We start from the raw sequence: 21,749 nt of genomic DNA on the forward strand, positions 1-21,749 counted from the left end.
GCGCTGGAGACTCTCACAGCGGTCATCGGGCGAGAGGCGGGGTACACCCTCCCATCACAGGACTATACAGAGACAAACAACCATGAACGCTCACACTCACTCCTAAGGACAATTTTATCTAGTCATCTAACATGCATGTTTTTGGACGGTGGTAGGAAGCCCGAGTATCCGGAGAGAACCCACGCATACACGGGGAGAACATGCAAACTCCACACAGTAAGGTCCCAGGTGGGGATCGAACCTGAAACCCTTTCGCTGTGAGGCGGCGGTGCTAAGTACCACACAGTCCCCAAACTGTAATTATCCATTATATTAATTTGAATGTACAGCACCGAAGCAGCTGTTGATTTGTTCTCAAACTGGTTTTCTATTCAAGACTAATTTAACATTACTTAATCAAAATATGAATTTTGAACATCATTGTGGAAACAACAAAAAGATAAGTGAATAAAAGTGAACTCAGTAAGCTGCAGCTGAAAAAGAATTTCCCCTTGGAGATGAATAAATTGCTTCTGAAACTGAATGACATTAACATTTGGTCCAGCGTACTTCATCCTACCGGCCACCGTACTAGAAACCCACGTGGTTAACCAAAACATCATGGCGGCTGGTTTCAAGTAAGATCGTTCACAAACTGTACAGTTTTAGTGATCTTTTCGTTTGATTCATTTTCATTTACACAAGTACCTCAACAGAAGCACAATATTAGTTCTGATTGTTGTCAGATCGTTTCTGTTAGAAATACAGAACGTGGTGCGTTTAGTGAATCACGCAGCTCTGCAAGTTCGTGTTACATCTCTGGTGTTGGAATTTAGAATTACTATGTATCATTCACCTTCAAATATCCGCTGAATAGTCAGTAACTAGCAGATTGTGTGACTTTGCTGTGTTGTGTTTGTTCACACGTGTTTGCAGCTAATCAGCCCCTTTTCTGTTTTCCAGGACTGCGGAGCCTCTGGAGTATCACAGGAGCTTTCTGGTTTGTGAAATGACCAAAACCTTTCTCCATCGTCGGGCTGTCATCGAATTTTTCTGACGGGCCAATTGACATTAATTTCCGTTCGTTATTGATAGCAGTGTCATTTAACCTGAAAACTGCTCCTTTTTCCAGAAAGAAAACTGTCGACCTGATGGACGGGAGCTGTTCGAGTTCAGAACCACAACACTGAACATCGGTGAGACGAGAAAAAGCTGGCTCTGATGCAGTGTTCAACATTTGCTAGAGTGCAGTTTTCAGTCTAGTTTTTCTTTTTCTCTCTGTTCAGGGTCCATATCCACGGCAGATGGCTCAGCCCTGGTGAAGATGGGAAACACCACCATCATCTGTGGCATCAAAGTGGTACATAACCACATTCATTCAAAACATCACATTACTGAATCTGATCAGAAAATCGCCAATATAAGATATACATTAGGAAAGGAAGGGTAGAAAATCCTTGATAACTTGAGGAATCCTGTCTCACCGCCCCTTTCATTTCTCTTGTTTGGTAATCCTTAATCCATCATTACATTCCATTTTAATGCCCGTTACTTAGCAACCATACAGCCTCTTGTCTATGTGGCAATTAGTTTCTCTTTAAAATATGCTAACTCTGACTTTTCATCTGCAGGAGTTGGCAAACCCCACAGTGGAGGCACCTGGTAAAGGTTACATTGGTATGTACACCGAGAAGGTCTAAAGTATTGATTTAAGACAGGGCGCACCCTTTTTTCTGTGGTTCCATTCTTATATCTGACAACAGTATCATATACATCATACATGTATAAACTTAAAACAGATAAATGGAAACATCTTCTCAGTTGCACTCCTTACATTGTTAGTGTAGGGATTAAACTAACTAGTTTCTCCACTCTCTGTGCCCTTGTTAGTACCCAATGTGGATCTGCCCCCTCTGTGTTCCTCTCGGTTTCGGCCGGGTCCGCCGGGAGAACAGGCCCAGGCTGCCAGTCAGTTCATCGCTGATGTCATTGAAAGGTGTGACAGATTTTGAAGCCCCATTTTCTTTCTTTTTGGTTTTTATCATGTGTGAATACTGTTTATATACCTGTCCCCTGCTTCCTCTAAGTCATTTATGTGTGTTTTACAGCTCTGAAGTGATCAAAACAGAGGATTTGTGCATTGACAGAGGAAAGGTAAAGCCAGAACTGTGCACACAGACTGCCGCTGATTATGGCTGGTGTAAATGTGGAGTCATCAACACTAATTCTGCCGATTCTTGCTGCAGCTCTGCTGGGTGCTGTACTGTGACATCATGTGCCTGGACTATGATGGGAACATCTTGGATGCATGTATCATCGCCCTGTTGGCTGCTCTGAAGAATAGTATGTGCTGTTAAAGTGGATGTAATGAACCTCACTGTTACTGGAACTAGAATAGGAGTGATTTTTAACATGTAGTGATTTTTATCAGCAATCTGTGCCGGTTATGCAGTTTTATGCACTTTAGTCTTTTCCACGAATTACATTTTTGCATTCTTCACAGCACAACTCCCTGAGGTCACCATCAACAAAGACACATCCACACCAGAAGTGAATTTAGAAAAGAGACACAGGCTGCATGTTCACAGACATCCAGTCGGTGCCTCTTTTTGTGTCTTCGATGAGTAAGTTTGTCTTTGTTGTTTGAATACATTCCCAATCCTGTGTCTACACTGTGCATCTGTACCAGTCCTCGCCCGCTCTCTGTGCAGCTCCATACTGATCGTAGACCCCACAGCTGAAGAGGAGAGTCTGTCCACTGCGCACCTCACTGTGGTGACGGATGAGGGGGATCGACTGTGCTCAATACACAAACCAGGTGAGAATTCTCAATTGTTAAAAATATTGGGGTAGGGAAATATATGCTATTAATTGCATGCAAGTTTCTAAGATTGATTTGGATATCAAAATCTCACGCTGCTTTTGGAGGTAGCAGTGTGAACAGGCACCTTTATGGACAGCATTCCACTGTGGAGTACAAGGGATGGTTGCCTAAGCATAAATAATGCATGAAGCTATTGTAGCTTTGACTTGTGTGGCAGAATAACAAAAATGAGGCGCGAATCCCGGTGATCCTGCAGTTTTTACAGGCTTTCGTAGCAAGTCTTATAAATTATTGTGGGGTTAATAGAATAAAAAGCTCTATGTGGCTCAGGTGGGACGTCGCTGTCAGCAGAGAAGCTGCAGGAGTGTATCAACCGGGCAACAGCACGACAGCGAGAGATCCAGAAACTCACTGACAAAGTTATACACAGTGTAAAGACGGTGCAATGAAGACACTCAGACGACGCCTTTTATCTAAAAGCTGTATTTTCCACTGTCAATATATATTCTTTTAATAACAATAAAACTGCTGACAAAGACTGCTTAAAAAAATTATTTCTCAGTGTCCAGAAATGCTTCACACACACGCTCAGCTGATGTCTCATAAGAATACGCTCATGGCTCCTGAACTAAATAAAAGGAACTGCCTTTCAAAAATGTTCTGTACAAAAGCCGGCACACCGTCTTGCATGTTGATCTTGAGTCCTCGAGTGAGCCCTGTGCCGGGACTGCTAACAGAAGAAAGACTTCCAACAGGCTGAGAGGTAGAGAGCTGCCCCCAGGCACTACTCCAAGATCATATTTGCATTTTCACATGTCATGGTTATATGGAGGATTTGGTGTCAAACAACTCAGCCAAATTTCGTGCTTAAAGGGCAGTTTCTACCGGGTTCAACCAAGCAGAGGCAGGAGGATCAGGCAGCCTCGTGCGGAATCCTCTGAGAATGTGCATTCGTGATCCTCTCAGTCCACAGGGCCTCCACAGAGAAAAGTTCCTGAAGTGGAAATGTGTTATTGTGGAAGCCCACTACCTATGAGAACCGTCTTCTGGCTCATCTCGAAAAATATCACTCGGGTTCTTTTAAGTTTAGGGCTTCCTGTTGTAAATAAAAACCCATCCTCTACAGTGGACACAGTTCAATTTTTCCAAAACCTCTGAGAACCATTACATAGAAATTTGTCAGCTAGAAAAAGACAAACAACAAACAAGTCTTTTTTTTTTTTTTTGTCTGCTGTCTCCACAGTGAGGCAGACAAAGAGCACAGTATGGATCATTCATGTCCTTATGAAGATGGGGAAGGGTTTTAGTGTGATTTTAGTCTGTCATGACTTAGGGAGGGGCTGCGGGGTGCTTCTCTTCCTTTTACTTCTTGGCTGGCTGGCGGTATGTTGCCGCGCTGCTCCCCCCTGAGGAGGTGCTGCTCCCATAGCCATTTGCTGCTGCTGCATTTGGTGCTGCAAGAATTGCAACTGTTCAATAAAAAAAAGGAAACATGGAAAAAAAAAACAAAAAAAAAACAAGGAATAAAATCAGGAGATTTTCAATATGTTACTACGACCTGCATAGTTACAACAGAGACTTTCAGTTAATCTAACGTATATGTAAGCATCTCCTGGTCATGGTTGAATGTTAACGTCCGCACAGAAAACGGGAATCGCATCATCTTCAGAAAGCTTTGTGTCACAGCGGCATGGGTTAGTGCAGCTGAACCAAAGCATGGTACGTACAACATAAAAGAAAAGGGTGTGAAGAAATATAGAGCAGAGGTTAATGGGTTGCAGAGGGGAGGATGAGGAAGTGTTGGGAAGTGAGGCAGGATACAGTCAAGCAGCACCAGTGTCATACGGAGACACAAATTATTGGCTGTGATCCCAGCAAAAACAAACATGCAGCTTAGCGACCGTGCTTTCTGCTCAGAGAGTAACTTCGACTAAGGGAAAGATAAATACATAAATAACACCTTCAAAATCCTAATTCATGCTCACAGTGAACAGCTTGTCATCTCTGTCATGATGCAACCAGCAACCCTGCAACAGTGTTTCAGATAACTGGCGCTAAGTTCTGTGGAACAACATGCCTGCCTCCCTGTTCGGCACGCTGTTAGTTGCTGCAACTGAAAGTGCCACAAGCTCTGGTGTGCAGATTGCCGCAGTGCGGGGACCACTCTAGTCTCATTCAAACAGCATATGACACCAACCAAACACACAACACAAAATGGAGTGGATCTTTCACCATAAAAGAAAGAAGAAAAAAAAAGTGGCGGAGAAGGATTTGGATGAAGATCTGAAGTTTTGTCAGATACCGCTTATTATTTTTTACTGTATAGAAAGTGGAATTAAACATTTCTTTTGGGCTATAACACTATGTCATGCAGCTCAGATTTGTTTTGGAGAATATTTTTTAAAACCAACTGCCACCTTTGATGAACAGAGTAAACTCATATGTGATGGCAGATTAGGAAATTCTAGTCTGCTTTATTACTTGGAAACATTTCAAAATCAATTTGCCCTATTCTCTAACAGTTTAGAGTAAAACACAACAAACACCTGCCTGCTAAACAAAGGCATGGAGAGTTGGCTGGTGAGTCATCTGAACGTTTGGCTGCTACAAACTTTATTAAGTGTATATGGATGTTAATGTTGCTGTATTACTTGGATCTGTGGCTGGTGCTGCTGCTGAAGCCTTGGGGAAGGCAGCGGGGGCCCAGACCCGTCCAGCCCACAGCCCAACTGGGACAGCACTAAGGGGAGGGGGAGGAGGGAGAGAGGGAGCCCCGGAGGGAAGGGTGTGATGGCAAGAGGGAGAGAAGCAAAACAAGGTATGGAGTAAAGTATGAGGAGTGAATATGCACAAGAGGGCAAGAGGATGAAGGGGGTAAGATGTGGGGATGTGGTTTCAGTGAGATCATAACCACACGAGTGGAGATTAAACAAAAGAGGGAACAAATGGGGAGGACAGTGGCAAAGGGAAAATACCGTGGGGGTGGATTATGGGAAAATAGCATGAATAAGGTGTAGATAAAATGTTTAAGTCAACAGGGCAGGTTGAGATAAGGAAAAGGAATATAGCACAGGAGGAAAAGGAATAAAGGTGGGGACAAAGAAAAAAAAAAGTAGCAGAGAAGAAGGGGAAGTTGAGTCTCTCCTGTCAGTTGTTACATGCTCAAATGAGAGGAACAATGACTAACTTAAGTAAAATGAACAAATGATTATGTGTGATTACACTCAGTATTCACGAACAGTAATTACAATGACGAAAACATTAGTAAGATTATCACTGTTATTCGTGCTCGTCAGTGGGATGGTGTCACTTGTGTGGAAAACGGGGGTTAAAGGAGTGAATGGAGAAAAATGTTCAGAGAAATGCGTGTGTGTGGCTGTAGGGTGCATTTCTGTAAGTGTGCGGCTCATACCTGCCGCCTGCGGAGACATGAAGCTTCCGACCCCCAGGTTGATGACAGCAGTTTGCTGGTTTCCTAAACTCTGATCTGACCCCTGGTCACTCTTAAGAAAAAGTCAAAAGACCACGTAAGATGAGACGTTTACACACAACTGCCACTGATAACGGAAACATGTGCACCACAAAGACTTGAGTAGGAATGCTACACTAATTTCTGGAACAGATATTGCATCTGATTGAGACAGCAAAGTGAGATGTTAGTTTTGTTCAAGGCATACAATGCAGGAAACCTCTAAACTAAACAAGACATTCACTCATACGAAAGTCATTTCTCTTAGTCATGTCTTAAGACCCAGAGAGGAAAATGTAAGTCATTTTCCCTCAAGACACAAAGTCCATTTAAGGTATTTCCCTCGTTTATTCTTCCTTTGCTGTATATTTGGGCACTTCTGGGTTGGAGCTTTTGACTGGAGGACCACAGTCCAAACCACAGTCTGTCTCACACTTCCTAGTCGCTGAGCCTCATTCAGTGGCAACTGAAGGACACGCCAAAGTTCAGGAACAAGTTCGACGGTCCAACTTTGAAAAGCTGGATTTACAACCAGCAGCCAGTCTGTCGTGAGGTTCAACAAAGCTGCTCACCTCAGCCGTGCAAACCCTTTCTTCTGTTCTCAGACAGAAACTGAAACTAATCTACTCTTGACTTTTTTAATCTGAGGCTTTTTTTTCTTGCTGAGGGAGTATTTACACTAAATCTACTAAAATAAAAACGTACAGATCGATTGTTCATTTAGATCATTTTGAAAAGCTTAAACAGACGTGATCATATATTAAGACGTGTTTATATGGATACTTCAAACTCAAATTTTTTATCAAACACATTTTGCACAGCCTGATCTTGGCCCATCTTATAATCATTAAATGAATATGGACCTTTTGACTATGCAGTCTATACTTTTTCCATGTGGATGCAAAGGTCTCACCGTCTCCCCTTGTTGTTGAGGGCTGGATGTTGCTGACTGACTCTGCTGAGGCGAGAACTGGGGCAGTTGCTGCTGCTGCAGAGAATTAAAGATGAGAGGACCAGTGGGGATCTGGAGATGAACAACATGGACACACCAACAAACAAAAAGTGGAGGAGTAAAACACAGGGAGATGAGGATGAAGGGAGGGTAGGATATAGGAGGACGAAAGGCAGAGGGGAAAGAAATTATGTATGTGTAATTGAAAGGGGAGGAAGAAGGAAATGGGAGAGTTAACAAGGCACTCAATGAAGACCTTTCCCATTATCAGCTAATCAGAACTACAAAGGAATCTAAAAGGGAATGGCACACGCTCTGTCTGCTTTCAGATTTTCCCATTTAGTTGTTCTGCCACTATTCAATCTGCAAATACCATTCTTAAGAGGTTCTCAGCAGTTCAAGAGGCAGAGGGTGGTAATAATGTCAGAATGAGGAGTCAAGTTCCAGTGAGGAATGACATACAAAAGATGCATGCCATTGTGGGACTAGACCACTTTCATCTGTGATGCTCACTACACTGCCTATGCAAAAAGGCTGAAGAGAAGGAAGCATGAGGAAATCTAAGCTGTGCCACAGATTCACATGTAACTGTTGAGGGTGAGTTAACACAGGTAAGGATCAGGACAGACTCATTATGCCAGACAAACACCAGGTGCATGCTCTATACAGCCATACAGACTAATTGGCACAGACGAGTACCTGTAGCAGGTTCAGGGGTCTCAACCCAGCACTGTTGTTCAACCCAAAATGACTCCCTGGAACACAAAAAAAAAAATCACATCAAGCAGAGTCTAAAAGGAAGGAAATTTCCTCACCTCTTGACATGAACTTAACTCGAATGTTTTTCATTCAACTAGTTTTAGACAGGGTTGTTTTATTGGACTGATACTCCCAAGGAGTGTAAAAAAACGTATAAACCAAAGTTGTATTTACTGTAGAAAACAAGTCAAACGTTAAAAGTGAGATATTCTACAAAAGGGAACATATGTTGCTCTAAAACGTGTATATACCTTTCATTGCTGGTGCCTTTCCAAATGCGTAACTCGCTAATTCCAAAGGCACTAACGCACTGATAAGGGGTGCTGATAATTTCAGACAATCCCTCTCTTATTTAGTCTGGCGGATGCAGCTCCCATGATTTCCAAAACGATTGTTCACATTTGGATTCCTCTGACCAGAGAACCATTTGCCACTTTTCCTCAGCCCATTTTCAAATGGTGAAGTTTGGTAACTGGGGTTGTAAGAATTTCGTTCAAACCAAAATGCTTGATCATCTTTGTGAAAGCCTGAGAAAGTCTATGATTGCCTTTCTTAGAGCAGCGTTTATTCTGTGCGATTTCAAACATGATTCCGGTCACATGCTCCTACTTGGAAAAAAAATGGCTGATCTCTCTTTGAATTGCTTTATCCATGGTCAAATCCTAGATTTTAGAATAAATGTCAAGAAGAAAATAAGTGGAGGGAGTTCTCAGGCAGCCGGTGAACACAATGTGCTGGTCAACCACAAATTGTTGATGCTGTTTTGCAGAACTGAGTCATGGTGTCCACAGAGATGCTAGACTTCACATTCTTTTAGCTGAAATTTTGGTATTTGTTCATAGAGATGTCCGTAGAGCAGATACAGATAGGTAGTTACTTAAAGGGTTTTAATGCTAAGTACACTCCCTCACTTGGCTGTAGCACGTTTGTCTGTGTGTCATATTGAAAGTGCTAAAATACAGCAATTAAGAGAGGGCAATGGCATCTCTTACCGGCCTGGGCTGCAGACTGCATGGTCGACATCAACCCTCCAGGTGGCAAGATTCCACTCAGGTTAAGCCCTGGACCCAGCATGGGGTTGGAGCCACTCATCAGAGTCTGAGGACTGCTACAGAAACAGTACAAGACCAATGTGAAAAGACAGTGACTGGCAAGTGACGGTGTGGCATTGGACTATCTATTTTCTTACCAAACAGAGCTGACCACGTTGATGAAATTGAGCCCAGCTGGATTGGTCATGACCTGCGACGAGGTGGTTCCTGTGGTGATGGACGTGCCCATGGTGGGCAGGGGAATGGTCATGACAGGAAGGGGCTGGCTGAGAGCTAATTGCTGCTGGGCAAAAGGTGTGAGGAGGGCAGGCTGCGACTGACTCTGAACCATGGTAGGGTCTGTAGGGGTGGGGGTCACCGAGAGGGGAGCAGAGAGGGAGTCTGTGGGATGCGGGGTCGAGCACGGTGTGTTGGTTGGTGTTGGGGTTGATGGCTTTGGGGTTCCTGATCCTAAAGGGGGGAAAGTGGGTCAAAACATAAATACAGCTTTGAAGGACATTTACTTCAATGATTAATTGTTAATGCAAGATCACATGTGCTTATAGATTCTGATTTGTCAAAAATAAATTCACAACTGGAAAACTTGGGAGCTGTTAAGAGAGGCTGATGCAAGACATTGCAGTAGAGCTTATTGTCAGCCCAACGGTGAGTCAGACTTGGCTGTACTCACTCTGTGTTGAGCCCATTGGGGAGAGGGCAGCAGGCGACAGCAGGCCCACCTGGCCCAGCTCCGTGGAGTGCTTTCTGTTCAGAGACTGGCTTCTGGCTGGAGGTGGTGGCGTAGGACACTTGAGTAGACCACTTATGGTTTGTGAACTATATGGATTACCTGAAAACACGTTGAAATAACAAGTGTTTACAGTACTCCTTATAAAAAAAAATCCCCTTTTAAATATCAAGACTTTTGATACAATGGGGATTGTTTGCCCCATCTTTCTGCTATCCTCTATTATCTGGAGTGTGTGAAATCTAAGATATCTGCTAGGATGAAGAGTAATTAGATCTTTCTGTATCTGCTTTTTCTACAACACTCAGGACTCACGTGGGACCACCACATCATTGCACTTCTTTGTCAGATGTACCTGAGGAGCTACTGCCCGGTCCTGAAGGCAGTTTTATGGGAGGTGGTCTATGCTTCACGCCTTTTCCTAACACAGACGTTTGGACCAGTGGAGACATACCATCGCCCTGGAGATGACACGAATGCAGAGAGCACTATAAATATGAGTCCAATGATGGCAGCTGAATCAATAAGGTTGAGCGACTACCTCGACTTTTCCCTACACCAAAGAAAAATTAGGTACTTACTTCATCTTTGCTGGGGGAGGGAGGCCCCTGTCCCACATTGCCTGAGTTATGAGACATCTTGACCTGACATTTCACATCTCTTTCATACACTCCTTTGTACTGAGTAAGAAACCTGTGACACGGACAAAAAAATAAATATAATGATCCCCAAGATCATCTCGCAAAAAAACCAGGGCATTCGACTGGATTAGAGACTGAGCAAGAAGCCAAAAACAGGACTCACCTTTCTGCATCTATCTTTGACCCTATGAGGAAACTGTAAATGAGAGAAGATAGTAAAATGAGTGCATTCAGGCCTTTCAAACCCTGTCATGAATACTGAATCAGTCTCGAGCGTCCTTACGGAGGATGTATGAGCTTTAGATCAGTGTTGTCCTCCTCTGCTTTTGGTTCTTTAGCACAGTAGATCTTCCCGTACACCAGTGGGTCTCCCATTGATTGGAAGATGGACACCTTGGTCTTTTGAGCTTGCCCCCCCACTTCACACTCAAATGTGTAGTCATCGACAACTTCCTGTTAGAAAGAGAACCGGTGTTAACAGGCCAGCAAGCAAACAAGTCTCAGACGACCCAGAGCAGAGAAAGAAGCGTAAAAAACAAGAGCTCTCATTCATATATTTCTCTTTCTTTTGTCAGACAGCTAAACAGGTCAGAAATATCAGCCCATACTTACTTACTTGCTCAAAGCATTTCTATATTGCTCTGCTCTAATAAAACCCTGATTTATAACCACAGTGTCATGTGACAAAATCACCATTCAAATAACTTAAAGACAACATCTGTATGGTGAATATGTGCAATGTAAGTGCAATTTTTTTATTTATCTTCAGCTTTTTCGACTTGTGGTCGTCATAAAAGAGGTTAAAAAATAGTTTTGACTTCCAACTATAATAAAATATTTGAAAACAGGAAGGCAGACATGGATGAGGGAACAGAAGAGGGGTGAATACAGTTTAAGATGATTTAATGTGAAGCTGTAGGACTAAGCATCCATATAGTGTCACCATTCATTTCAGTAACTTTGCAAAAAATAAAATGAAACATGCCAGAAATATGTGGGGGACAAAGCTCCAGCGAGCTCCAATCATGGATCAAGAACGGGCCTGAGACAGCCCACTGACAATCCAGTAGGATCTTTCTTTTCAAGAATAGTAGAAATGGGTGTGAAATCAGATGTGTCTCACTTCTATTGGAGACTGTAGTTTGCTTGGATTGTTATCCTCTCTGTATTTTTCAAAACAAAGAGGCTCTGTGGTCACTGTGCACAATGTAGCAGGCCAAAAAATTTATTTTTTACTTAGTTTCTAATGTATCATTCCAGACAAGCCAAACATCCATCACTGATCTGTACGCTCAGGGAGTATAAATGCTCCTGCCAAACTTACCTCAGCAGGCCAGATCACAGTGGTGGGCTGAGAGTCTTTCAACTGCAAGGATTTCTCAACGACAGCATACTTTTCCACCTAAGGAAAAAAATATATAAAATAATAATCACACAAAACAAAAAGGTCAGATAGGGTCTACACTTGAATTACTAAACAAGAAACTCAGTGGTTGGTTTTTAAGCAGCGTTTCGGTGACACTTACATCAATCTCCTTCGGTACAGTGAGTTGGCAGTTGTTTTGCTTCCACATGTCTACACACTGGAAATGTTGAGAGGGAAAAGAAAGCAGCAGAGAAAAAAAAAAGAAGAAGAAGGCATTAAAAAAATACAACATTTCAACTCTCGGGGGGTGAAAAGATAACGACGGGGGAAGAGAAAGTCTGGTATGCACGCAGTGAACAGAAAGCAAAAATATAGTCTTTGTCTTTTTAAAACAAAGGTCTGATGAGATTTCCACTCTCTCTAGACTGAAGCAACACTGCCCCAAACTGGATCGGTTGTATCCAAAATAAAACTCCACAACCAGATCAATACATTGTGCATTGTTGATGTCATTGTGGAGGTTGACTCATACTACAGCAAGATAACCAGCACAAAACACCCCTCAAAGCTGTGCAAAAACTACTTGAAGCCCAACAACCACGACTGACTTGACTCTCCACAGCAAGACCACGTAGATTTAATTTGAAACAAGTGCAAAACACATGTATCTTCACTGATCTTTTCTGATGAGGATTCTAGCCAAGATGAGTAAATGTTGATTACTTACATTTCCAACCTTTGAGATCTTCAGGTCTATGACAGGAGCAGGTTTCCTCTCCTTCCTCCTCTGTAGGTAGTCATATAGTCGTAACTGTGGTGGAATGGGCAGATGAGACAGCTCCTGCTGCCTGTTGAGTGCAGCTCGCGAGTGCCTCTTGAAACACCTATGATGCAAATAAGCATGTTTGTAATCAATGGTTTGCTTCATCCATCTACCTTTTCCCTTTTCATAGCATAAAAGCAGCAATTTTACTGTTTGCGTGCCCGAGAAGAAAAACAAAACAAAACAATTTTCCCACCAGAAGTCGATGAGTTTATGGGGGCATTCAGTACCGTTTCATGGAGTGAGTGTTCATTTTCTGTTTGTTGTAGAGCAGGCGGTTGGCTGTGCAAGTAACAGAAATGGAGGGATCCAGGCACAGAGGTTCAGCTGTGGCCAAAATCAACTGGCTCTCCAGTTGTAATTTGTCATCCTAAAGCAAGGAAGCAAGGGGAGAAAACACCTACCAATGAGCTGATAAAGACACAGACATGCACGACAGGATAGGCATCTTAAAAAAATAGAGTAAAAAAGTGGGTGAATTAGGGGGACAAACCTGTGTCCATTTGTGATGGTCACTGGTCATGGCGTGGACATCGCAGATTAGAGTCTATGAAGCAAAAACATATATAAACAGGGTAAAAAAAAAAAAGAAAAAAAGGGGCTTATTTTTTAATGTTCAGACGTAGGTTAATACTTTACCCCTCATTTGGTATCACACTCTTTAACTTCATTAATATTACCTGCATGGTTGGCCGCAGTAGGACATGCCTGCTCTGGTAGGTGGGAATCTTGGTATTACCAGCTTGCCTGTAGTCTCTCACCTCTACTACTACACAGCCACAGTGGAAGATGTTCACCTGAGACACAACGCACGTATCAGATGTCAGCCAACAGGCAGTTACAAATGAGGGAGATTACTGAACAAGCAAAAGTATTTTAGGACATCAAGAGCTGAAACCCTGCGTGACACTACTCTCCTGACGGGTTATAGATTGATATAAATGTGAAACTGCTGCTACTACCTGTGATTTTTCCAACAGATCCACCAGAATGGGAGGTAACTCCTCTGCATCCAGGTACTCCAGCAGCTCTCTTTCTTCATATGGCAGACGGATGGTTTCAGAGTCTTGCCAGCAACACAAACATGAATTTTACAGATGAGACCACTGTGTTGCACAGATTGGAAAAAGCAAAGGTCTCCGAGTTTGTTTAACTACTCCTACCGGATCCATTTTTGCCCCTGAGCATTAGAGAATAGCCTTCATTCCCAGGGTACAGATTGACCACCAGACATGACACAGACTCCTGAGACACCAGCTTCTCGAGTAGATTCACATTTCTCCTCAAATTCTTTAGAAAGAGACAGCAAACAACACACAAAGGAATGAAATCCTTCATATTAAAAACAGAAATGTTAGGTCACCTTGGCTTGGTAATGTTTCTTTATATATATATATTTTTTTGTACAATGTACAAAAGCCTGAACCTACCACTTAGTGTATTGCAATGTAACAACATTACATTTGTTTTTAATAACATTTGAGCAGACTGCAATCATCTTGAATTATTGTTAGAATCATTTTCTAATCCCCTGTCTGAGAATACCTAGATGAAACTAACTGAAATGTTATATTTCTATCAAAATTTCTAGATCATTTTACAGCATGTCTTCTTCTGCTTTGGTATTAATGGCACACATTGTTTAATCGGAGGAATCTAACCCCTAGTATTCATCTCACTGCTTTTAAATGTGCATGTTTTAGTTGCAAAGCCGATAAACAAGTGGCATATGGTGAACTGAAGGAATCAGTTAAACTGCAATAATTTTTTGTCACAACACATCGCTGACTAAAAATGTTGTGATTCTGACAGACCTAATTAACACCGTCCACTGTCAAAATGAATATGGATTTAAAGCATGCGTGCAAGCTCCTTACTATCCAGTTGTAGGTCAGTGAGAAGTTGCAAAACACAAACCTTTAACTCTGGCTCTTTCTCACATTCCTCGATGTACAGCTCATAGAGCTTCTGATACAAACTCTTCCTCCCACCAGATGAAATTCTTCTTTTGGCTGGTCGTTGACGAGCACTTTCAACGATGTACTGAGCAACAGGTGCATAATACAGCGTATTAATTAATGACTGAGTTGAGTAGACTGGCTAACAGGTAATTAATGCTTTATGTATTCGGTGCTCAGAAAGACAAAAGCTGCACGCTATTAATGTCTTATTCTGCACACATACAGGTGAGTTAGCCTGAAAATAACAGCATTTTACCTCGGCTCGATCCAATGCATATTCCAAAACTTGTTGCTTTGAGGAGGAAAAATGAAAGGGATGAGGCACACATGGAAATAAAGAACAGAACATGAGCAATGTTTCTTGATTGATCTCCTCTATCTGATATGATCTAAAACTGTGGAACCCAACTGAATACGTGGGGATAAATGATTTGATAAAAGATTTAACCTACCATTGTGGTCCACCGCCAGCTGCAAGGCGAGTGACAGTATATGATGCTGTCCTTTCTGCCCCACACTGTCACCTTCCTAGAGTGACCATTCACACCCTGCACAGGAAAACAGCAGATGTAGTGCAAGCAGAAGCGATACAAAACAAACTTAAATGTTAGACCAATAGAGTGAGATTCCCTCTGTCTGGCTGGCAGACTGCTTAGACTATGCTGTTGCCAAACAGTGAGGCTGGCAGTCAATCAGATGCCATACACAAACAGCTATGAAGACTGGCGAGCGAAATTGTTTCTTCTAAGTTGTTTAATCCCTTAACTATAATTAGAATCTTAGGAGAAAGTAAACATAAGCACAAACTAGCTTAGAGTCTATACAAACAGGATATATATGGTCAGTAAAACACTAAGGACAGAGAGCCAAGTCCAGAGAGAGGCAGAATAGCAACAAGCTCGTTGATGCCTGACCGTTGAGGCTAACATAGCTAACGTTAGCGTGCTAGCCTGTTCCGAGTGGGAAAGCTGCAAGTTACTAGCTACGCTAACGGTCTTCCGTCGTCTGAGACACAACCCGATGCAACGATGTCAGTCTCAACAAACAGGATCGACTTGCCTTCGAGATTGCATAGCGGTCGACAGTAGCTCCAATGCAAGAAAACAAAATGAAATTGAAATATCAGTGTCTTCATTGAAAAAAAGTCGGAGCAGCAGCCATTTTCTTCCAGTGTGACAACAACAGCTAAACTTCCGGTTTGAACAGATGTGGGCGGAGCCACACTTAGCGCTGGCGCCCACACAACTATGTACGATACTATACCTGATCAATGACAAATAACTTTGCTCAGCTTGGTAAACCACCGTGTTAAGTGCTCCTGAGTAGAGGCTGATCCTAATTTTAAAACAAATCAATAAAGAACAGACAGTACAAAACTATGTATATACTCATAAAAACTTGCAAATAATAACATTTTAAAGAATCACCCATTTCCTGATGCTCATCCAAGTCATAAAATGTGTTTTCGTGTTTAACAAAATTATCATAATGTTACCTAACAAAGAAAATAAAAAATATTAGATAAGCAATAGTTAGTATTGATAAAAATGTAGAATTTTTTTGGAAAACAAGCATCCTTGTTTTCACACTCAGATATTGCACGGCATGCTTTCCAATTCTGCCCCTCAAAAAATCAGTGTTTGTCTGCAGATATGTTCTGCTTCACTTCAGATCTGTGTTCTTGCTCTCAAATACAGAGTTGTGCATGCAGATGTCCCCTTTGCACGTAGATTTTTAATACAGACATCCAGAGCTGTGAAAAGACAAAAACACTCTAAACCCCTTTCTTACCCAGCTTCTCTCATGTTATTTATTTACCAATTCATTAATTTATTTGTTTGGTTTTTTTTGGCCCTAAAGTGTTACCACTATCAGACTAGGCCCAACAAATCCGTGTAGCATGTGCCTGCTGCTGTATGTGTTATGCAGCCTCTCCATATCTACTTTCTGTTGATTCAGTGATTTCTTTCTCCCCCACTGTGATAACTACTCACAAGGCTGACTAATCAAGATAAAGCTTCAAAGTGACTTTGTCTCAGTAAATAACATCAAAACCAGGATGCCACGACTAAAGCACAACAGAGCTGATGGTCATATTCTTAAATGAGCTAATTTGCACATGTGTGCAAGTTTTGATAACTGCTTGATTCTGTTGATACAAACTATGAGTTAAGCTGGATCTTACGACACTTTTTTTTAGGAGAATTTACGGTCAATGATGCAAGATCCAGGTGAAGTATCAAGTTAAGCATCAAAGAGCTTTTCACCACAAACCACATAAGCAATCATGCAACACTTTTTTTATTCTAAACATTGAGCACATTTCTCTGGTGCATACACACTCACACCAATTAACATGTGGGGGTATTTGTTGAGCCTGGCACTTCACCCAAAGACACTTCCTCTGAAACAGCGGACTAGGGTGAAGTTACATTTTACATGTAACCTATAGAATTTGCGATCTCTACACAATGGTAGATTGAAATTCCATAAATGCTCAGTAGGGGGAAGAGCAGGATAGCAGATTCAATAGACTTAATAGAGGTTAGAAGGGTTTGTATTTGAAATGTGGACCACTTTCAACTCATTTCTAATGAAAGTGCTTATAATATGCACTTTAAATTATGTATCAAAGTTTAGTAAAAAAAGTTTTTAACTTTTTTACTGCATCAAACTGTAAAAATATTTTTTTCTTAACAATTGGATGCTATTGCATCATGCTCTTAAAGTGCTTAGATTTTACAGAAAAGTTACATAATTGTTTCATAACTACTACTGTTTTCAGACTCAGAACAAAGATCTCTTGTCCTGAGAAGGTTTACCTTGGATGACATTTATGCTTCTGCAGTGCTTTTCTAGTTATCTGGACATCAGTGTCTCACCACTGTACATAACCATGTTATGAGAGCGACCCAGGTAGGAATAGTTGAACTATTATACATCCCACTGCAAGTTTATTCTTTATGTCCTCATCATTGAATAATGTAGTTCATTGGAATTTAACATGAATCATCATATAATACTGAATCGTTGGAGAGTAGGACATTGTACTGAAGACAAAAGGTATTAAAAGCTTTTTGGGTATAGGTCAGACTGTCAAATACAAGATATGAGATATAATTATATTTATATAAATACAATATCAGCTATCTATCTTTTACAGAGTTGCCGTTTTAATCTATTAATCCTATTAGACGATCATGTGGTCACGTTACTCAGTTATGTTAAATGAATAAAAGAAATACAATGCTAATTTGCTATCCAACTCTCACACACTACAATAGAAACTGGGTAATCCTGCTAACATTTAACCAGGCTACGAACATGAGAGGCTGAGTGGTGGTCCTTTTTATATGAATACCTGGCAGTATTAGCCTCTGATATAAACTGTTAAGGTTTGATGAGAAGCCAACTTTCAGGGTAGAAAAGAACCAAACGACTTTTAGAATTCCTGGCATATGCTGGATGTTTTAGTTAAAGGAGCTTTTGAATTCAAAAAGTGCTGCTGCGTGATAGCTCACTCACCACATAAAATCCTTACACAATAAGAAACATGCTGTTTTGTTTATAGAAAGAACAGAAGAGCATTGTCTAAATGCACTGATATTGAATGTCATTATTTTAGTAATCTTTTTCCAATTCAAGATGAGATCCAAGTTAAATTGGAAAAATAGAATAGAATAAAGCAATCTACTGACAGAGGGAGAACACTTTATGATATGCCTGCATATTACGAAACCTAGAGTAGAGTTGTGTGTCCACATGGCACAGACAAACATGTGTCCTGCAAGAATGGCAGCAACAAAAACATCTTCTCTTGTTCGCTTTCACTCTGCTCTCCATTATCCTGTGATTCTCTCACCTTGGTAGGCGTGTGACCTGAAAACTGTGGGAGAGAAGCCTGTTCTTTTTTCTTTTGAGGGAGGAGATGAGTACTGCAGCTGTGCGGGAATTTACGATATCAACCTTGGCCAAAAAAAGATGTTTTTCAAAAGCAGATTCTCGGATAAAATGATTCCCTGGGGGATTGCACGTTTTAAGTATATGATACAAAACATGAATGATAAAAAATTTATAATGAGTTAGCACATGCTCTGAAAAATGTCCTGTTATATAGATTCTTTGGATATGATACGATCTTTAGATTCAGTTTCCACCACTAGCTCTGAGTGGCTTTTTTATTTATTACCTGAAACTGTGAAATTCCCTTCTTGTCATATCTTATGCTGACCTTGGATGGAACGATTGAGCGTTCAAATCCTGTTGTAGAAAGCATGGGCTACATACTTCATGAATTTGGAAAATTTTGCAGCTCTAATATCTAGTTCTCGCTACATTATAGGGTCTATTTGTGGGCTTTAGGGGATTACAGCTGTCTATCTGTTCCCTGCAGGCTATGAGCTTGTGACTCAGCTTTTGTTACAAACAATGAGCCATTTGGTCATGTTTTAGGATTAGGATTACACAGCTGACGGAAAAAACTCAGAACTGCAGGTAGTTGGCAGGTAGCAACAGTGAGACAAATGATTAAATAATCTCTTTATATAGTGCAAATATAGTCTATATGTTTTATTTGTGCCGATACGAATCCACAGCAGCATAGTTTTAATTTAAAGTCTAGCTTGATTTTTCTTTTGGTTAAATATTTACTTCAGTGTTTTAATTAGTGCATTCAAACTGAGATGTTGATAAATTCAGATAAAGTAGTACATTGGTGGGTTGTAATTATGCGCCAAATGGTGAATCTAAGGGAGGAAATGAGCAGCTTTTAAAAAGACTGTCTTCAATTATTTTAGTTTATTCTCAGTTCAAAGACCTCCATTCCAGTGGCATTCTCTAAACACGTGCAAGAATCATCTCAGTTTTAAAATAAAATCTTTCCTCAGTAATGACTTTCACCCTGTGAGGTCTACACTGACCTCATCCATCAGTCAGAGCAGAGCTGGAGAGGCATAGATGGAGAGAAAATAAAATTAATTTGTTCAAGTTCAGTGTTAAACTTACAAAAAGAAGTACACGTTTTAGTCGCTCTGAAATCACAGTTAGTATCTCTTTTGTCACATATATGTATTTAGTCCTACATATTTTTTACTACAATTGTGATAATCAAAGACCCTGGGGGTTTGTTCAAAGTTTTCAGGAAAATTTGCCAAATTCATTGAGGCCATCTACTTCTTTGCTCCAGATCTGTTGTCTTTGCTGTTTTTTTCCAGTAGACAGTCCAGTTATCTTTGCAGCTTTAACAGTAATTCATAGTAGTTGACATTAGGAATATTATACGACAGTGCAATAACACAAGCAGACAGACAATCATGTCCCAAAGTGTAGACTTCAGTCTGCAATGAAATCCCCCCCAAATGCGTGAATAAGTTTAACATACCACTAGCTGCCTCCCATTGTTGTATAAAAAAGCCTAATTGTTAAGCCGGGTTCCCCGCCAGCAACCCACCCCCCCACACAGGATATTCTACAGGCCAGCAACTCTGATGTGCCCTTCTGTAAGAATTAGTGGCCATAAAAGTCCCATAACAAAGGCACATAACCAAAATATTTGCCATTTTTCCACTATAACATTTGTAACAAAAAACATGTTGGCATTTGACAGGGGCATAAGACAAATTGTATAAACTGAGAAATAACTTCTTTCAAGTTGACTACGTGGGTTTGATTATAGCTGAAGTGCCCTTTTGTGAGACTTAATGGGCATACAATTTAGATTCGATGAAGGAAGGGAGCCGAAGGCAGTGTCGTAAAAGGTGTGAATGTTGTAGGCGAGAAACAACCATAAATAGGGAATGCCTGGCACGCAGACTCAGACTTCACAATGTCACGAACAAGGCAACCAAGAAGGATCAGTGCTCAGGAGGCTTTAGCAATTCTACAGAGCATGTCGGACAGTGAATCTGATGGGGGAGATTCAGAATGAAAATGTTGTCATCGATTCGTCAAGTGATGTGGACATGACTGCTCTTGCACCTCCATTCCAAAGACGCACCAGGAGACGGGTGGTCAAGTATGTCATTGAGCAGGACAGTTCAGACACAGAGGCCACATCAGATGAGGAGGAAGGCACAACGCATGTCAACCCCCCTCATAATAAAACACAAAAAGTTGCAGATGTGGGCATGACACCTTGATCCACAGAGAAAGCGAAAGATGGCACTGTGTGGTTCCACCACAAAGTTGGAGACCTTTCTGCTCATGAAACTCCACAGACACCATTCAGTGGATCTAGAGGCCCAACAGAGTTCGCAACATGCAAAATCACGGGTCGCCTTCAAAGCTTCCTGTGTTTATTGGATATCAGCATGTTGTTGACCATCAGAGACTGCACAGTCCAGGAGGGCCATAGAACAAATCCCAGCTGGGGTTCTTCAAGCTGATGTTCCTCGCAATCCTAAAATTTTGCAGGGCTGCCAAGGGCTACATTGGTGCCATGCGACTCATGTGGTCCAAAAGATTCATCAACCCAGATATCAAAGCCATAGTGCCCTGTAACCGCTTTCTTGAAATAAAGTGGTACCTTCGCTTCGACAACAAGGACAGCCGCAAGGAACGCAGCAATTTCAGACATCTGGCAGCGGTTTGTTCAGAATTGTGTGTTGTCCTACAGTCCAGGGCAACATGTTACCGTGGATGAGCAGTTATTTCCTTCAAAGGTTCGTTGTCCCTTTCTGCAGTACACTGCATCAAAGCCTGACAAGTTTAGATTTAAGTTTTAAGTTTTGGATTGCAGCAGATCTGGACACAAAATATATGTGTAATGCCATCCCTTACTTGGGAAAAGATCCCACTCGTCCAATGGGAGAGAGGCTGTCAGAGAATATTGTTTAGAAATTGATGGAGCCATGTATGGACTAAGGGAAGGACTGTAACTATGGACAATTTCCTCACCTCTTCAACGAAAAACAACTGTGCTTGGCACCATCAACAAAAATTGCCGGAAGCTACCAGCAACTGCAAAGAAAAGCTTGGGGCTCCAGTTGTACTCCACATAGGTGTTCACATCTGGAAGTGCCTTACTGACGGTGTTTGCAACAAAAAAAAAATAAAAATCCGTTTATCTTCTGAGCACCATGCATCAGAAAGTGGAAATTGTGGACACCCAAAAACAAAAACCTAACACTGTTGTTGATTACAACCTTTTCAAATGCGGCGCATGCAGGAACACCGAGATGGCCCATGGCTGTGTTTTA

At 41.4% G+C, this 21,749-nt stretch overlaps 2 protein-coding genes across 6 annotated transcripts; one reads left to right on the forward strand and one right to left on the reverse strand.

Moving 5' to 3' along the window:
* The first annotated feature begins 572 nt into the window (after positions 1-572).
* On the forward strand, positions 573-3,357 carry exosc8 (exosome component 8). Of its 2 annotated transcripts, none has more exons than XM_072374366.1 (11): positions 573-617; positions 943-979; positions 1,112-1,175; positions 1,266-1,339; positions 1,611-1,656; positions 1,870-1,975; positions 2,088-2,133; positions 2,226-2,322; positions 2,483-2,603; positions 2,691-2,797; positions 3,134-3,357. In XM_072374366.1, the coding sequence occupies exons 1-11, from the start codon at positions 601-603 to the stop codon at positions 3,250-3,252; spliced, it is 834 nt and encodes a 277-aa protein (XP_072230467.1). In that variant the 5' UTR covers positions 573-600; the 3' UTR covers positions 3,253-3,357. The 2 variants fall into 2 exon arrangements, with proteins under 2 accessions (XP_072230467.1, XP_072230468.1); XM_072374367.1 differs by lacking the exon at positions 573-617 and adding an exon at positions 651-855.
* A 604-nt stretch (positions 3,358-3,961) lies between these two features.
* Positions 3,962-15,733, reverse strand: supt20 (SPT20 homolog, SAGA complex component). Of its 4 annotated transcripts, none has more exons than XM_072374363.1 (24): positions 15,613-15,733; positions 15,006-15,101; positions 14,810-14,845; positions 14,510-14,635; positions 13,756-13,882; positions 13,555-13,658; positions 13,273-13,389; positions 13,086-13,139; positions 12,823-12,962; positions 12,497-12,653; positions 11,930-11,986; positions 11,728-11,805; positions 10,687-10,856; positions 10,567-10,599; positions 10,344-10,455; positions 10,118-10,223; positions 9,706-9,864; positions 9,173-9,485; positions 8,976-9,091; positions 7,924-7,979; positions 7,186-7,296; positions 6,216-6,306; positions 5,455-5,543; positions 3,962-4,257 (listed from the first exon to the last, which is right to left on the reverse strand). In XM_072374363.1, the coding sequence occupies exons 2-24, from the start codon at positions 15,006-15,008 to the stop codon at positions 4,126-4,128; spliced, it is 2,487 nt and encodes an 828-aa protein (XP_072230464.1). In that variant the 5' UTR covers positions 15,009-15,101; positions 15,613-15,733; the 3' UTR covers positions 3,962-4,125. The 4 variants fall into 4 exon arrangements, with proteins under 4 accessions (XP_072230464.1, XP_072230463.1, XP_072230466.1 ...); XM_072374362.1 differs by having other exon boundaries at positions 3,962-4,272; XM_072374365.1 differs by lacking the exon at positions 5,455-5,543.
* Between the last annotated feature and the right edge of the window lie 6,016 nt (positions 15,734-21,749).

This window comes from Leuresthes tenuis, unplaced genomic scaffold, assembly GCF_036924035.1.
Source record: "Leuresthes tenuis unplaced genomic scaffold, fLeuTen1.0.hap1 SCAF_21, whole genome shotgun sequence".
In the NCBI taxonomy this organism is placed as follows: Eukaryota; Metazoa; Chordata; class Actinopteri; order Atheriniformes; family Atherinopsidae; genus Leuresthes; species Leuresthes tenuis.

What these genes read in the sequence shown, in the direction of transcription:
- supt20 (XM_072374362.1), bottom strand. An exon ending in TCAAAGATAGATGCAGAAAG is followed by an intron (nt 10,456 to 10,566) that starts GTGAGTCCTGTT and finishes TCCGTGTCACAG; the next exon opens with GTTTCTTACTCAGTACAAAG. An exon ending in ACCGGGCAGTAGCTCCTCAG is followed by an intron (nt 9,865 to 10,117) that starts GTACATCTGACA and finishes ACGTGTTTTCAG; the next exon opens with GTAATCCATATAGTTCACAA.
- exosc8 (XM_072374366.1), top strand. An exon ending in AACCACAACACTGAACATCG is followed by an intron (nt 1,176 to 1,265) that starts GTGAGACGAGAA and finishes CTCTCTGTTCAG; the next exon opens with GGTCCATATCCACGGCAGAT. An exon ending in TGTGCATTGACAGAGGAAAG is followed by an intron (nt 2,134 to 2,225) that starts GTAAAGCCAGAA and finishes TTCTTGCTGCAG; the next exon opens with CTCTGCTGGGTGCTGTACTG.